We start from the raw sequence: 13,776 nt of genomic DNA, 5'->3' as shown, positions 1-13,776 counted from the left end.
AGCGATCAATTGGGGAGTCTACAGTCTGTTTCGGCATCCTCGGCACGCACACAAGGCTTTAGGAACATAGGTGCAAACACTTCTCAATGTCGGACGTGACTAAGAACTCCTTCACCGATCTCCTAGCTACTCTTTTATCGCCAGTGAACATCAAATTTGCTGTTATGCTGGCCCGCGATGTGGTGGTGGCTAATGCTCATATCATGAGACCAAGCAGCAACAGGCCATCGCTTCTTTTCTGGTCCATGACCTCCCCAATGTGCAACCAACAGTCTAATGAACCAGAAATCTCTCTTAATAGGAACTATCTCAAGATAGAAGATCTTTATACGTGCCGTTGTTCCAATATTGGCACTTCAGGTCTTGGCTATGTGTCATGATGGCTTTCATGTGTTCCGCCAAACTTGTGAGCCAGCTGTGTATCTGCCAAATGTCAATGGGCTCTTTCCCAACGGCACTCCATCTTTAATCTTAGCTTCGAGCGGAAATAAAGATAACTTAACAGTTCGGAACACTGCATCTGCATAGGTAGGTGAAACTTGAAAGGCGATGCAGGTCAAGGCTCATGATGAGCTCTTTGTCTCTTGGTATGATGGCCACGGTCGAAAAAAAAGTCTCTTGTGAGCCAGCCATTCTCAGAGGCCTGATGTCTCTTAGTTGGAGCAACTTTTGTAGTGAATAGGTTCGAATCACCTTTGTCTCCAGTGCGGTCTATGCCCTTGACTCAGTTTGGTTCTCAACTTCTCATGAGCCAGGCTGCCAGGCGCATCTTATGAGTTCTTTGGGTTATGTCAGTTTCTGAAATTAATATTGGCTCGCACATAAGAGGATTCAGTGTTCCTCGAGATGCGCATCCGTTTCATTGAGTGGTATATGAACCATATGTAGAATTGTATTATGGTGATGTGCTGGAAAGCTGAAAAGTTGACACGCAAGTTTTAAGGCCAGTCGAAGGTAGCGATCATTTGAAAGATATCAAACTTGGTACTTGTTGAAGCAATATAATGAGAGATATCTAGCGTTGATTTGAGACCTGAAAGTCGTTGCGCATTGGCTGGATTGCGGTCGTCCATGACCGTATCCTTTTCGCGTTGCATAACAATTTGGACGAGAGCCTTTGTACCATAAACTTAAACACCACACCTATTAGAACAGCAAGACTCAATATTAAAGATTAAACATGGTTCGATAACTCAAAAGATTATGGATGGGTTCTCCGGTATGTCAAAAATATAGATCCTAGCTGCAAGGTAAGGGCAAGCAACATTAACTCAACACATGCAACCACTCAGCGAAAACGAATTAGAAAAACTCTTCCGCTAGTAAAGAAGCACCTTAAACGCCTTCGGGTCCAGTAGCCGGGAGATCATGCTAGGTTAATAGCCGCCAGGCAAACTAACGCCACCCGCATTGTCAAGGATACAGTAGTGTCGTTCTCGATCGTCCTTCTCAGTGGGGAGATTTGTGATATTGGACACGAGATCATGTAAGTCTTACACTATCCAACTGCTGACCGTGGGATTTTCGATCTATGATCGGTATTTTCCTCCTTTGGCGATGGCTCTATTTGGTGGCTGAATTGCAAATGATCGTCTCCATGATCTGAGTTCCATATCATCTTGGCAAACAGTATTCACGGGCAACAAACACAGAATAGGCAGTTAATATCTGACATATTTCATCCTTCATACATAAATTCACATGAAACCCGGTTCAAAGCGTGAGAAAGCGAGCAAAAATATTAAGTTAAGGGACAATCCCTTGGCCCGGGCACGTCATCGGCCAGCACCCAACAACAAGTTAGCCTCGATATAAGCAAACCAATAGTTCAGCAATTCACTACACAAAGCCAAGAATTAACAAAAAATGTCTTGAACTTTTGTTCAAGCTATTGTAGATCAGGCAGGTGAGCTTACTTGACGTGGTCTGAGGCGACGATGGTGATATTATCGCAGCTCCCGTGTGGCAAGCAGGGATCTTCGGGGAGTACGGCCTTATGGGTTAGGAACAGGCTGAAAGGGATTGAGTATATTATTTGTGTTAACTCTGTTTGGAAGTGTGTATGTTCATCACGCAATGCTTCGGGGAGTCTGGACATGTCACACGAGGCGGTGCTCCCTGTTACAGTTGGCCAGGATGAGCGTGGGATGTAATTTTCTTGACAAGCAACCACTTCCATCGAGTGCATCTGATCCTTAATGCAGACTCAGCCGGACTTCCGATCGTATACCTCATACGCCAATATCCACAGCTAAAATTGGAAGGTAGTTAAAACAAAGACCTAAATTGAGCCTCAACAAGCCGCAATCCCACGAGTCTGGATTCATATACAAGCGGCGCGATGCCCGGGGAGACTTTTTCGTACCCATGCCAACTGTGGATCAATTGTGCGTCTTGGCTAAAATCAATTGGCTAACTGGAAATAAGCGTGCGATCACCTCAGATCGCGTCATCGTCCTAGTCACTCTAAAAACACCAAGCAAAGATTTTCATGACACATTAGCTGCCCACCAAGAGCTTCATCCCATCCACTGTCCGGTGATGATTGGTGGCTCACCGAATGGCACGATTCAAGGATCGTGCCGTTCTGGCGGCCTTCTAGATTCTTGGGTCCGCTGCGCTGTGGATCACCCAAGCTTTTTAATTTTTTGCCTTCCCATGGGGATTAAGTTATGGGGAGGTATTAAAGGGGATGGGGATCCCCTTTGTTGGAGATGGCTCATCAGAAATTGGCTTTTTGTTTTGAAGAACTGAGTCGGAATCATGAGTAACGACGATCTCAAGGGTCTTGAGCCCAAGGCTAACAAGACTAACTATGTCGGTTCAGACAGTGAAGAGGGTATGTCTAGGCACAATACCTTGATGAGAACGTCACTAACTTTACAGGCCGTCTTCAACACGCTGCCGATAACAAACGCCAGATCGGTGTTCTGAGCGCTTCTATGCTCATCTTCAACCGTGTCATTGGAACCGGTATCTTTGCTACACCCGGCTCTATCCTCGCTCTTCTCGGCAGTCCAGGTCTTGCTCTCATCATCTGGGTCGTTGGTTCCATAATCGCCGCTGCTGGTACGGCCGTTTACCTCGAATGGGGAACCGGTATCCCCAAGAACGGTGGCGAGAAGAATTATCTCGAGTTCATCTACCGCAAGCCCAAGTTCCTCGTCACTGGCATCTACGCCTCGTACATTCTTCTCATGGGCTGGGCTTCTGGTAACTCTGTCGTCTTTGGAGAGTATATCCTCCATGCTGCGAATACCGAGGTTGATCGTTGGAACCAGCGTGGTATTGGTTTGGCTTGTATCACCACTGCGTTCCTCATCCACGGATGTGCTCTCAAATGGGGGCTTCGTCTCCAGAATGCTCTCGGTATCATCAAGCTCTTCATCGTCTTCATCATGATCATCTGCGGTTTTGTTGCCCTTGGCGGTCATCTCAAGACTGACGAGAAGCCCAACAACTTCAAGAACGCCTTTGAGGGTACTACCGGCAGCGCTTATGGTGTTGTCACTGCTCTTTACAATGTCATCTGGAGTTTTGTCGGCTACAGCAACGCCAACTATGCCCTCAGCGAGACTCGCAACCCCGTGCGAACCCTCAAGATCGCTGCTCCTACTGCCATCATCTCTGTCTCGATCATCTACATCCTCGTCAACATCGCCTACTTCGCCGCCGTTTCCAGGCTGAGATCATTGCCTCTGAGCGTCTTGTCGCTGCTTCGCTCTTCCGCAATGTCATGGGCCCTGCTGCTGAGCGTGCCATGTCTGTCTTTGTCGCTCTATCGGCTTTCGGAAACGTCCTCAGTGTCATCTTCTCTCAGGGTCGTCTTGTCCAGGAACTCGGTCGCGAGGGTATTCTGCCTTTCTCCCGTCTTTGGGCCAGCAACCGACCTTTCAACGCCCCTCTCGCGGGTCTTTTTGAGCACTGGGTTATTTGCGTTATTGTCATCCTGGCTCCTCCTCCTGGAGATGCCTACAACTTCATCCTCAAGTATGTATTCACCTCAACTCTTTCTGTCAGCCTCGCTAACCAATCAGCCTCATCTCTTATCCTCTTGCGATCGTCAACACCTTTGTCGCTGGTGGTCTCGTCCATCTCTACCTCCACGGCGCAAAGTACAACTGGAACCCTCCGATCAAGGCGACCCTTCCCGTCACCGTCTTCTTCCTTCTCAGCAACATGTACCTGGTGATCGCACCATTTATCGCTCCCGATGATCCCAGCCAGAACCAGTACAAGAGCATGCCTTACTACATCCACTGCGTTGTCGGTATCGCTATCTTGGTCGCGGGTGCCTTCTACTGGCTCATCTGGGCTGTCATTCTTCCCAAGATTGGTGGTTATAGGCTTGTTCGCGAGACCCATGTTGATGAGATTGATGGCTGGGAGTCTAACCGCTTCCATCGGGAACCTATTAACAAATAATTGTAATTGCTTTGAGTTGTCAGCGTCTTTAGACTAGATTAATACCCAAATTGCTGCTTGTTCAACACAACAATTGACTTTCACTTGATGATCTTCGTGGTCCACAATTAACCGTGATGCTGCATATAATCGAGCTATGACTAAGAATGAGATACCGAACTGAAGGCCTGTCGAGCTACAGAGTGGGTGTCGCGTATGACTTCACTGAGAATGCTTTAGACATCTTTTGCCTGGGTACCCTGTATTGCTTCAGCTGTATGGGATCAACTATGATCCGGTGGCTTTGAATCAATCGCGAAACCAACACCAAACACCGCGTTCCAACCGACAGAGATTATCACGTTCATTCAGATCCAATTCTTCCTCACACCCGAAGTCCGAAGTCAATATTCAGGGTCCGACCCGCTCAAGCTCATCGGTGCCAGTTCTCCCGCCGAAAATGACGTCTCTCCGGTCCTACTTCTGCTACCGATCGCCGCACACTCGGAACCACAATTACTCCCGATACTCTTCTTTAAACATATCGCAAGTCGCAATCATGACTACGCCAAACAAAACATCACAGCAATCATGTCGAAGCTACTAAGACTACGGGCGAGACCTCTGACGTGGGGAAGCAGCTTCACAGCGCGCCAATTCAGCACAACAAGACCTGCGCTGGCGGTGCGGGGAGGGTCGAAGCTCTTTAAAGATGCGGACGCTGCGGTTGCGGATATCAAGAGCGGTTCAACACTGTTGAGTTCGGGCTTTGGACTCTGTGGTGTCGCAGATACATTGATTGGAGCGCTGAACAGAAGAGGTCGCGATTCTCTCAATTCGCTGACTGCTGTGTCGAACAATGCTGGCGTTGAAGGCAAAGGCGGTTTGGCAACGCTCACAAGCGCTGGTCAAGTCGATCGCCTGATCCTATCATACCTCGGAAACAACAAGGTATTGGAGAAGAAGTACTTGACAGGCGAATTGGCTATTGAGCTTTGTCCCCAAGGAACTCTAGCTGAGCGCATTCGTGCTGCCGGCGCTGGCATTCCTGCATTCTTCACACCAACTGCAGCTCGTACGTTATCCGTCAATTGATAGAGCGAAGCTAACAAGTTAGACACTCTCTTGCAGGATGGAGAAATCCCCGTGCGGTTAGACAAGTCGGGTGCTGTTGTCGAAAAAGGTCGAAAGCGAGAAACACGCGAGTTCAACGGTCGAACATTCCTGATGGAGACGGCAATTGAAGGCGATGTAGCTATCATTCGAGCTTGGAAGGCTGACAAGGAAGGCAACTGTGTATTCCGGTATGTCTGCCCAATTGAACTCTCAGTTGATGCTAACAAGTTAGATACGCAACAAAAGCATTCGGACCCATCATGGCAAAGGCCGCGAAACTCACAATTGTCGAAGCCGAAAATATCGTTGAGGTTGGCGCAATCGATCCCAACGATGTCGACCTCCCCGGAATCTTCGTCGACCGAATCGTTCAATCGACAGCCGAGAAGAATATCGAGGTTCTCAAGTTGAGAGAAGAGGGATCGGATGGACCACCCAAGGCTACGAATGAAGCGCAAGAGCGACGAAATCGCATTGCCAGACGAGCGTCCAGGGAGTTGAAGCCCGGTTACTATGTTAACTTGGGTGTTGGCATTCCTACACTGGCTGTTTCTTTCCTCCCTGCCGATTCGACTGTGCATATCCAGTCTGAGAACGGTATTCTTGGAATGGGTGCTTATCCTACAAAGGATGAAGTTGATCCGTATGTTAATCGTCTCTGTGTGAAGCGTCGCTAACAAATTAGTGATATCATCAACGCTGGTAAAGAGACAGTCACCCTTGTCCCCGGCGCATCCGTCTTTGACTCCGCCGAATCATTCGGCATGATCCGTGGCGGCCACGTCGACGTCTCAATCCTAGGCGTAAGTTCTCCAAACCCCTCTCACTTTATTTCTCCACTAACAATCCCAGGCCCTTCAAGTCAGTGCAGTCGGTGATTTAGCCAACTACATGATCCCCGGCAAGGTCTTCAAAGGCATGGGCGGCGCGATGGATCTCGTCGCCAACCCCGACAACACCAAGATCGTCGTCGCCACCGAACACTGCGCCAAGGACGGCTCATCAAAGATCAAGCAGCAGTGCACGTTGCCACTAACAGGCGCACGTGTAGTAAGCACCATCATCACGGATCTGTGTGTGTTTGAGGTAGATCGCGAGCAAGGTACTCTTACGCTTACAGAACTTGCGCCGGGGGTTAGTGTGGATGAGGTCAGGAGTAAGACGGATGCAGACTTTTCGGTGGTGGATGATTTGAAGCAGATGGAGTGATACCAAATAGAAAGAGTTAATGAACTTTTGTGTAATGATGTACTTGCACTTTTGTGTGATGAGTGGAACTTTTGAAGATTCGTCATTGAACCCTGGTGGCTTGAATAAAGTTGGGCTCCGCTGCGGGGAATAGATTAAGGTTACGAGTCTATTTGGGCGATCGGCAGGGCGGTTGAACGGTTACTTGCGCCATTGATACCTTGTTATAGCGTAGGTGAACGCCAGCGCCGATGGGGAAGGTCCTGTTTTGCTGATGATCATCTGCGGTGCTCAAAAGTTTGCCCCATTTTACTGTCGCCAAGAATGAGGAGACGGTTATATAGCAGTGCTGGGCTGCACGTAGTTAGATCGACACGCATCAATCATGAGGTACTCAATCGTTTCCCTCCTCACTCTCGCCTTGGGCGCACTTGCTGTTCCCAAGACTGAGATCAAGTCTTATGACGGTTATAAAGTCTTTCGTGTAAACACCCACGGCAAATCCGCCATCAAAGAGAAGCTCACTCCTGTGACTTTCGATGAGTGGGAGCATGGCTACCAGCACGTTGACATTGTCGTCGCACCCAATGACATCAGCGCTTTTGAGAGTTTGAAGCTTGACTACACCACTCTGCATGAGAACCTCGGCACTTCAATTACGGGCGAGAGCGTGTCCCGCAAGAAGTGGAAGCGCCAGGCAGATGATGATTCATGGTTCGATGAGTTTCACAACTATGAGGATCACATCGACTACTTCCGTGACTTGCAGGCGCAATTCCCTAACAACTCAAAGCTGGTGTCTTCGGGCAAGTCGTACCAGAAGAGGAATATTTATGGGCTGCATCTTTGGGGTGAAGACGGTCCTGGAAAGCCTGCTGTGCTTTATCACGGAACTGTCCACGCTCGTGAATGGATTTCCGGTCCTGTAAGTTCGCTGCCTTGTTATTGACTTTCGTGGCTGACCGTTAGACACTCGAATACATCACCCTTCAACTCGTCAAGGGCTTCAAGAGCGGCGATGAAGATGTCCAGTCTTATCTGAACAAATACGACTTTTACATCTTTCCCTTTGTCAATCCCGACGGCTTTGTGAGTTTCCCCCACCATATTGACGTATTAAGCTAATTGTTAGGTCTACTCTACCACCGCTGATCGTCTCTGGCGAAAGAACCGTCAACCTCCTCCCGCCACTGCAGCCAACCAATCATGCTACGGTCGCGATATCAACCGCAACTGGGAATTCGGCTGGGACTCCAACAAGCGCGGTGCTTCCACAGATCCCTGCTCCCAGGTTTATCGTGGTGAGAAGCCCGCCGACACTCCAGAGAACCAAGGTCTCGATAAATTTGTCCGCCAGCTTCGCGATACCGTGGGCATTGCGCTGTACATCGACTGGCACAGCTACGGACAATACATCCTCTCACCCTTCGGCTACAAGGAAGACCTTTACGCACCTGAGCTTAGAAAGTGGACCAAGGCTGCTGCGCTGGTCAGCGAGGCTATTCGCGAGAGCACAGATGACCACACGACGTATACTTTTGGACCAAGCGGTGCTGTCTTATACGTCACTACTGGTGCTGCTCCTGATCATGTTTATAGTGTCGGAGGAGCCAAGTTCTCGTATACTATTGAGCAGCGCGATACTGGTGAGAACGGTTTCGTTCTTCCACCCGAGCAGATTCGACCGAATGCTGAGGAGCAGTGGGCGGGTCAGAAGGTGCTGCTGTCGCTGTTGGATGAGACGTTCTTTGATGGAAAGGGTCCTGCTCTTTACCAGGGACAGACTTAGATGGAGGTTGAATCTCTGTTTCTTGTATATAGTTGAGAAGCCAATTGAAGTGGCGGAGGATGCGCAAACGTTGCATTCCTTCGCCGTTGAACTCTACAGCCATTCCGAGATCATATCGTTGCAAATGGTTTTATCGCATGAACTCAGTTGCTTAATTATCCAATTGTACGTCTATGGTGTCTATCACAGCTTAGAATCTCTACCAGGCGCAAAGCTGCTTCCACCGATTGCCTCAACAATCTTATCCACCGTATTCAAGATCCAATGCCCACCCTCATCACTAGCCAAATACTGCACAGCCTCTTCACTCTCTCCATCCTGATCATTCTTATACGTCCCATCCTCAAGCGCCTTTCTCAACCCAAACACATGCGACAAAACCTGTGGTCCAACACCAGTCTGCGCACGTAGACACGAAATAGCAATCATAGAGGTATGAACCCGCCCAAGACTAGCAAGTGTATCGCGCTGTGCAGCAGGAGGATCGGAGAGAAGAGCAGAGTAATGGCTGCTGAGGATGTAAACAGGTAAATCGGGATGCGCAAGCGCCAGCTTCTCGAAGAGCTTGTCTTCGTACGGCCTGTAGATCGAATCCCATAGTCCGCGACCGCGCGCTAACGCCTCGTCGATGTTTTGCGACGTCGGTTGTCGGCTCGGTTTCGTGCAGAGTTTCGATGTTACTTCTTCGGGTAGCGATGCGTGGAATGCATTTAGGGAATTGATCGTTCGTGGGATGCCGTTGAAGCTAATGCACTTGAGACCAACTTCTCGGATGAACTCGGCATTTTGGACAGCTGAGTTGGGATCTTTTGCGGACGCGACGCGATGAAGAACGGGTAAAGAATCGGGAGAGTTGAGTGTAAAAGTCGCAGCAGCCTAAATCGTCAGTATATGCAATTGATTAATACGACAATTGTGGTAGAACATACAGAGACTGTTAGCCATGACTTTGGGCCGAGGTTCCTAATCGCGGCATCATTTGCGATCGCCTCATACAATTCCTGTACTTGTTTCGGCGCAGGACGAGGTCCTGGCTTTGCGAACGGCGCATTGATAAGCGCTTTCAGCGATGTAGATAGTTTCGACATGTCTGCTTGTTTCTCGTTTGACATTGTGTTTCTGCCGAGGATGTATTGACGCTTTTGTGATAATGACGATGATGGGCGGAAGTCAGAGTTGGAGACCGAGGGATTGACCCGCTTTTCCTACGGGGTTCAGAATGGATGTGCGGACGGAGCTAGATCTGGACGCCGAGAGCATGTGTAAGTGTACAAAACAATGAGATGGAAGGGGATTGAGAGGAGTAGATCACAGTTTGTTAGGTTAGAATATTGTTGAAATGAGTTCTGATAAGAAAAAGGAGCCTTTTTGGCTTGGGTATGTTTTCTTGAGTGCGTTATGAATATGGCTGATGGTTTGCAGTGGTGCTGCAGCTTGCATGGCTGTTTGCTTCAGTATGTCTTTCTCATCGATGGAGAGCTTGACTAACATGTGAAGCCCACCCTTTGGATCAAACGAAATAGTAAGTTCCTCAGCCAACACTTTTATCTCAAAGCTAACCAGTTAGTCGCATGCAAGTCCTCAAAAGCAATGCCTCCATGCTCAACGTCCTCTATCGCTTCGCCGCACGAGATGGTAAGCTCCCCATCCTTTACACCGTCCACCCACTAATTGTCAGGCATCCCATCACTCTGGAACGGCTTATCAGCTTCCATCCTCCGTCAAGGAACATACTCAACCGCCCGTTTCGGCTTCCACACATACTTCTCAGATAAACTGAGAGGATACACAGGCAAGAAGCTCTCAGTTGCGCAGAACATCGCCTGCGCAGGTGTAGCTGGCGGTGTTGCTGGTTTAGTCGGCAATCCAGCTGAAGTTGTCCTTGTCCGTATGTGTGCAGATGGAGCAAAGGCTCCTGCGCAGCAATTCGGATATGCTCATGCTTTTGATGCGCTGGCGAGAGTGTATAGCGAAGAAGGCATGAGGGCGTTCTGGAAGGGAATTGCTCCGAATATTGCGAGGAGTGCTTTGATGAGTGAGTTTCCTGCTCTATGTGTGAACATTGCTAACAAATTTAGATGTGTCTCAGATCGCTACGTAAGTTTGCTACTTCTGCGAGTTACTCGACTAACAACTCAGATACGCCTCCGCCAAACAATACCTCGTCAGCAACGGTTTTGGAGATGATACAAAGACACATGCTATCTCATCCCTAGCCGCTGGAACAATGGCAACAACTCTATGTGCTCCCGCAGACGTTCTCAAGAGTAGAATGCAATCTAGCGCTGGAAAAGAAGGCCTAGCCCGAGTTCTGAGCACTGGTCTTAGAGAAGAAGGTCCACGATTTCTTATGAGGGGCTGGACTCCTGCTTGGTTGAGACTTACGTACGTTTTCCGTTCTGATTTGGGACCAAGCTGATTTTCTAGACCGCATACTGTCTTGACGTTTGTGTTTATGGAGAAGCTTCGACAGCTTACTTCGATAGATTGGCTCGGTGGAATTAGTGCAGCGGAGAAGGAAACACTGCGTTGAGAAACTCGCGTTCTGGATTTGAGTGAGATATTGATTTGAGCAAGTAACTTGTTTGTTGATTTATGTAGCAATTATATACCAACTTCAGGCCAGTAAAGCCATTCGAAATTCGTCATATCCTCCCATGATAATCCCCCAAACGAAGGCTCAAAATCGTTGCCTGGCTGATTCAACGCTTGAACGATTTGATCATCAGACATTGCTGAGAACTGTAACGGTTCGGGCCACAACGTTTGCTGATCCAAAAAGGTTGGAGTCGTAATTGGTGCTTCGTTAACAATTGGCATTCTCGGGTCTGAGATACCATCTCCTGTCGCTGCCCTTCTCACGATCTGCTTGAGGTATTTTCCGTACTTGATGGAAAGGCCATTACGATGCCGTGTGACTTTTCCGATCCTCTCCAGAACTGTGGCTGTTTCGTCGATGAGGTTGCGGACACTTGGTGCCAGGGCTGATCCACCGGTTGCGTAGGAACTTAGTGTAAGGGCAAAGCAGGCTGCGAATGAAATCATGATGGCTGTGTTGTTCGGCATTGACTGCAGTTGTGACTCTCCCTGGATTGCAGCTCGCATGACGTTGAGGGCGGATGAGAGACCAGCCGTGTGAAAGAAACGGCGGACTTCGAGTGGTGCTGTTGGATGGTTTATCACTCCACCGTAGATAGACAATCGGGTATGTGTGACGAGAATTTCGACGTAAGGAGGAAGACGACGATCTGATGGTCAGCGTGGTCCTTGTCGAGAGGCCATAAATCTTACCTGGTCCTTTCCCGATCGATACTCCCCATTCAGTGTACCATTGATCAAAAAACCGTTCGATTGACCCTTGAATTCTGTAACTGTTAGCTGCGTCACTGGCCTTGGTGGCATACGTACGATTGCGCGATTAATGACCCGTCGCTGGAAGCCATCTGAGATCCATCGCAAAGAGCACGAACAGTCGCGAAAAGTGCGTCCAGATCTCTTCTTAGCACCGCCATGGAAACCAAATGACCATCAAGAGGATCAGCATATTCAGAACGATGCCAATTATCGCAATCTTTCAAAGATCTTGTCATCGGTACTGAAAACGGACGCCCTCTAGCCAGAGACATTCCTCGCTCAAGGACAAACAACGAAAGCCAGCATCGTTCGCGATTTCTCAGAAATAGTCGTCCTTTTTCTGACCATGGATCGATTTCAGGGAACCCATCCATTGCGAGAGCAGCTCTTGGGTCGAGACAGTCACCTCTTGCTAGGCCAATACCAGACCCTGAGCCAACCATTTCCGGTGAGATTAGACTCTTGTGAAGTGATAAATCCGTAGCAACTGTGTTGGCGATCGAGATGTAAGTGCATGTCTCATCGTCAGTTGAGTGCTGTCCCGGAAACATCCATGGGATATTAACCATGAATGCGAGCACAATTTCAACTGATCGATACCGATTTACCATGACTCTATGCGCAAGAGTTCTAGCGTGATTCGATAATCGTTTTGAGAGAGCGGCTGCTGATGGCATGAAGAGTGCAGATGCAGCCATGATAGACGTGTAAAGAAACGCTGATCTTGAACGCGTGAATTCGACGGTGTATATCCTCGGATCAAGACCCCATCGTGTGTGCGCGAGGTTCCGATGGAAACTACGCGGTTAGTACGCGCCAAACATGGAGTGATGAACTCACAAGTTGAAGAGCTTATCTGCTTCCTCCTCAGATACAAGGCCCAGAGAAACAGGGTCAACATCATGCCCAACATCGAGATGAACTTGCGCCGGCGCAAAGAATGCTTGAATTTCATCCTCCGTTTGACCCTGCGTACTAGCCGTATGCGCCTGCTGTGGAGAATTGCCATGTCGCGACTCAGGCGACGGTTGAATATACGATGCCCTCGCAAGAAGCTGTAGCGGATTCTCTGCGTCGTCAATAGCAAGACTCTGTTGCGTTCTCTGGATGAAATCAGGCATTGCTACAGGGTCTTGCTCCTCCTCCTCTTCCGAGTACGCATCTTCATCGCCATCACCGCTGACACTGTACCCACGAGTAGTCGCGTGTTCAGGTGTATTCGCATTGCTGAGTAATTCCTGCAAATGGTTCAGAATCCTATCATCTTCCGGATTCTTCTGCGACGCTGATCGGGCGCGTTTAACGGCCTGGTCAATCTGATACAGCGCCTTATCCAACCCAGTTCGTTTACTGACAAGTCAGCATTGAATAGACAACAACAACACCAGATCGGCAACATGCGGGGAAGCTTACTTTTTAATACCCTTTTGTCGTCCGGGATGATATGCAGGACGCACACACTCGCAGTCAAGCTGTATGCATCTCCTACATCGTTCCTGGTGAGGTTTCCAGTCGCATTTGATTTTTGAGCGACGACATACGAGACAAGCAGCTTGTCTCGGACGCGGCGAATCACCAGACTCGAGCGGGGATGTCTGGCTCTGAGAGTCAGAGTTCCGCCCCGCCATGATTCAAAAGGACAAAAAAAAGTCGGAGGTTGATCTGTTACCGACGATGGGAAGTCGATGAGGTGATGAGAAACAAAGTTGGGTAATGGGGGAATGGGGGAGTTGAGAGGCGGAGACGTTTCCGACTCGAGCTCGAGTCAGTTCGTCGGAAACACACATGATTGGTCAGTATTTAAGCTTCCGATATTGACTCGCGAAGCGGAGATGCATCTTCAACGGTTCACTAATAGGCATGATTAAGATTATGCATAGTTATTTGATCCTATCGATAAGTTATATTACTTGCAGATGCATTAT

At 48.8% G+C, this 13,776-nt stretch overlaps 6 protein-coding genes across 9 annotated transcripts; 4 read left to right on the top strand and 2 right to left on the bottom strand.

Annotated features, from left to right (window-relative positions):
- Positions 1–2,488: 2,488 nt before the first annotated feature.
- Positions 2,489–4,574, top strand: FOXG_04485 (uncharacterized protein). The gene is made up of 3 exons (XM_018382513.1): positions 2,489–2,839; positions 2,887–3,990; positions 4,038–4,574. The coding sequence occupies exons 1-3, from the start codon at positions 2,764–2,766 to the stop codon at positions 4,190–4,192; spliced, it is 1,335 nt and encodes a 444-aa protein (XP_018239240.1). The 5' UTR covers positions 2,489–2,763; the 3' UTR covers positions 4,193–4,574.
- A 301-nt stretch (positions 4,575–4,875) lies between these two features.
- On the top strand, positions 4,876–6,776 carry FOXG_04484 (uncharacterized protein). 2 transcript variants are annotated; one of them, XM_018382511.1, is made up of 5 exons: positions 4,876–5,479; positions 5,522–5,708; positions 5,753–6,163; positions 6,206–6,323; positions 6,373–6,776. In XM_018382511.1, exons 1-5 carry the CDS (start codon positions 4,996–4,998, stop codon positions 6,727–6,729), a joined length of 1,557 nt encoding a protein of 518 aa, XP_018239238.1. In that variant the 5' UTR covers positions 4,876–4,995; the 3' UTR covers positions 6,730–6,776. The 2 variants fall into 2 exon arrangements, with proteins under 2 accessions (XP_018239238.1, XP_018239239.1); XM_018382512.1 differs by having other exon boundaries at positions 5,753–6,323.
- Positions 6,777–6,990: 214 nt separating this feature from the next.
- On the top strand, positions 6,991–8,684 carry FOXG_04483 (uncharacterized protein). The gene is made up of 3 exons (XM_018382510.1): positions 6,991–7,633; positions 7,678–7,797; positions 7,841–8,684. Exons 1-3 carry the CDS (start codon positions 7,094–7,096, stop codon positions 8,495–8,497), a joined length of 1,317 nt encoding a protein of 438 aa, XP_018239237.1. The 5' UTR covers positions 6,991–7,093; the 3' UTR covers positions 8,498–8,684.
- On the bottom strand, positions 8,576–9,653 carry FOXG_04482 (uncharacterized protein). The gene is made up of 2 exons (XM_018382509.1): positions 9,427–9,653; positions 8,576–9,373 (listed from the first exon to the last, which is right to left on the bottom strand). Exons 1-2 carry the CDS (start codon positions 9,607–9,609, stop codon positions 8,681–8,683), a joined length of 876 nt encoding a protein of 291 aa, XP_018239236.1. The 5' UTR covers positions 9,610–9,653; the 3' UTR covers positions 8,576–8,680.
- A 153-nt stretch (positions 9,654–9,806) lies between these two features.
- Positions 9,807–12,316, top strand: FOXG_04481 (uncharacterized protein). Of its 2 annotated transcripts, XM_018382507.1 has the most exons (8): positions 9,807–9,874; positions 9,920–9,951; positions 9,995–10,019; positions 10,065–10,132; positions 10,176–10,532; positions 10,576–10,594; positions 10,637–10,882; positions 10,925–12,316. In XM_018382507.1, exons 1-8 carry the CDS (start codon positions 9,837–9,839, stop codon positions 11,028–11,030), a joined length of 891 nt encoding a protein of 296 aa, XP_018239234.1. In that variant the 5' UTR covers positions 9,807–9,836; the 3' UTR covers positions 11,031–12,316. The 2 variants fall into 2 exon arrangements, with proteins under 2 accessions (XP_018239234.1, XP_018239235.1); XM_018382508.1 differs by having other exon boundaries at positions 9,920–10,019.
- On the bottom strand, positions 10,892–13,603 carry FOXG_04480 (uncharacterized protein). Of its 2 annotated transcripts, XM_018382505.1 has the most exons (5): positions 13,265–13,603; positions 12,692–13,201; positions 11,906–12,649; positions 11,789–11,862; positions 10,892–11,745 (listed from the first exon to the last, which is right to left on the bottom strand). In XM_018382505.1, the coding sequence occupies exons 1-5, from the start codon at positions 13,477–13,479 to the stop codon at positions 11,102–11,104; spliced, it is 2,187 nt and encodes a 728-aa protein (XP_018239232.1). In that variant the 5' UTR covers positions 13,480–13,603; the 3' UTR covers positions 10,892–11,101. The 2 variants fall into 2 exon arrangements, with proteins under 2 accessions (XP_018239232.1, XP_018239233.1); XM_018382506.1 differs by lacking the exon at positions 13,265–13,603 and having other exon boundaries at positions 12,692–13,226.
- Positions 13,604–13,776: the final 173 nt, after the last annotated feature.

This window comes from Fusarium oxysporum, chromosome 4, assembly GCF_000149955.1.
Source record: "Fusarium oxysporum f. sp. lycopersici 4287 chromosome 4, whole genome shotgun sequence".
Taxonomy (NCBI): Eukaryota; Fungi; Ascomycota; class Sordariomycetes; order Hypocreales; family Nectriaceae; genus Fusarium; species Fusarium oxysporum.
This window is presented reverse-complemented; position numbering and strand designations above follow the sequence as displayed.

What these genes read in the sequence shown, in the direction of transcription:
- FOXG_04483 (XM_018382510.1), top strand. Translation starts at nt 7,094, where the DNA reads ATGAGGTACTCAATCGTTTCCCTCCTCACTCTCGCCTTGGGCGCACTT. An exon ending in GTGAATGGATTTCCGGTCCT is followed by an intron (nt 7,634 to 7,677) that starts GTAAGTTCGCTG and finishes GCTGACCGTTAG; the next exon opens with ACACTCGAATACATCACCCT. An exon ending in TTGTCAATCCCGACGGCTTT is followed by an intron (nt 7,798 to 7,840) that starts GTGAGTTTCCCC and finishes GCTAATTGTTAG; the next exon opens with GTCTACTCTACCACCGCTGA.
- FOXG_04481 (XM_018382507.1), top strand. Translation starts at nt 9,837, where the DNA reads ATGAGTTCTGATAAGAAAAAGGAGCCTTTTTGGCTTGG. An exon ending in AAGGAGCCTTTTTGGCTTGG is followed by an intron (nt 9,875 to 9,919) that starts GTATGTTTTCTT and finishes GATGGTTTGCAG; the next exon opens with TGGTGCTGCAGCTTGCATGG. An exon ending in CCTTTGGATCAAACGAAATA is followed by an intron (nt 10,020 to 10,064) that starts GTAAGTTCCTCA and finishes CTAACCAGTTAG; the next exon opens with TCGCATGCAAGTCCTCAAAA.
- FOXG_04485 (XM_018382513.1), top strand. Translation starts at nt 2,764, where the DNA reads ATGAGTAACGACGATCTCAAGGGTCTTGAGCCCAAGGCTAACAAGACT. An exon ending in CGGTTCAGACAGTGAAGAGG is followed by an intron (nt 2,840 to 2,886) that starts GTATGTCTAGGC and finishes CTAACTTTACAG; the next exon opens with GCCGTCTTCAACACGCTGCC. An exon ending in GCCTACAACTTCATCCTCAA is followed by an intron (nt 3,991 to 4,037) that starts GTATGTATTCAC and finishes CTAACCAATCAG; the next exon opens with CCTCATCTCTTATCCTCTTG.
- FOXG_04480 (XM_018382505.1), bottom strand. Translation starts at nt 13,479, where the DNA reads ATGGCGGGGCGGAACTCTGACTCTCAGAGCCAGACATCCCCGCTCGAG. An exon ending in CGACAAAAGGGTATTAAAAA is followed by an intron (nt 13,202 to 13,264) that starts GTAAGCTTCCCC and finishes CTGACTTGTCAG; the next exon opens with TAAACGAACTGGGTTGGATA. An exon ending in ATCGATCGGGAAAGGACCAG is followed by an intron (nt 11,746 to 11,788) that starts GTAAGATTTATG and finishes GCTGACCATCAG; the next exon opens with ATCGTCGTCTTCCTCCTTAC.
- FOXG_04482 (XM_018382509.1), bottom strand. Translation starts at nt 9,609, where the DNA reads ATGTCAAACGAGAAACAAGCAGACATGTCGAAACTATCTACATCGCTG. An exon ending in AGTCATGGCTAACAGTCTCT is followed by an intron (nt 9,374 to 9,426) that starts GTATGTTCTACC and finishes CTGACGATTTAG; the next exon opens with GCTGCTGCGACTTTTACACT.
- FOXG_04484 (XM_018382511.1), top strand. Translation starts at nt 4,996, where the DNA reads ATGTCGAAGCTACTAAGACTACGGGCGAGACCTCTGACGTGGGGAAGC. An exon ending in CTTCACACCAACTGCAGCTC is followed by an intron (nt 5,480 to 5,521) that starts GTACGTTATCCG and finishes CTAACAAGTTAG; the next exon opens with ACACTCTCTTGCAGGATGGA. An exon ending in GAAGGCAACTGTGTATTCCG is followed by an intron (nt 5,709 to 5,752) that starts GTATGTCTGCCC and finishes CTAACAAGTTAG; the next exon opens with ATACGCAACAAAAGCATTCG.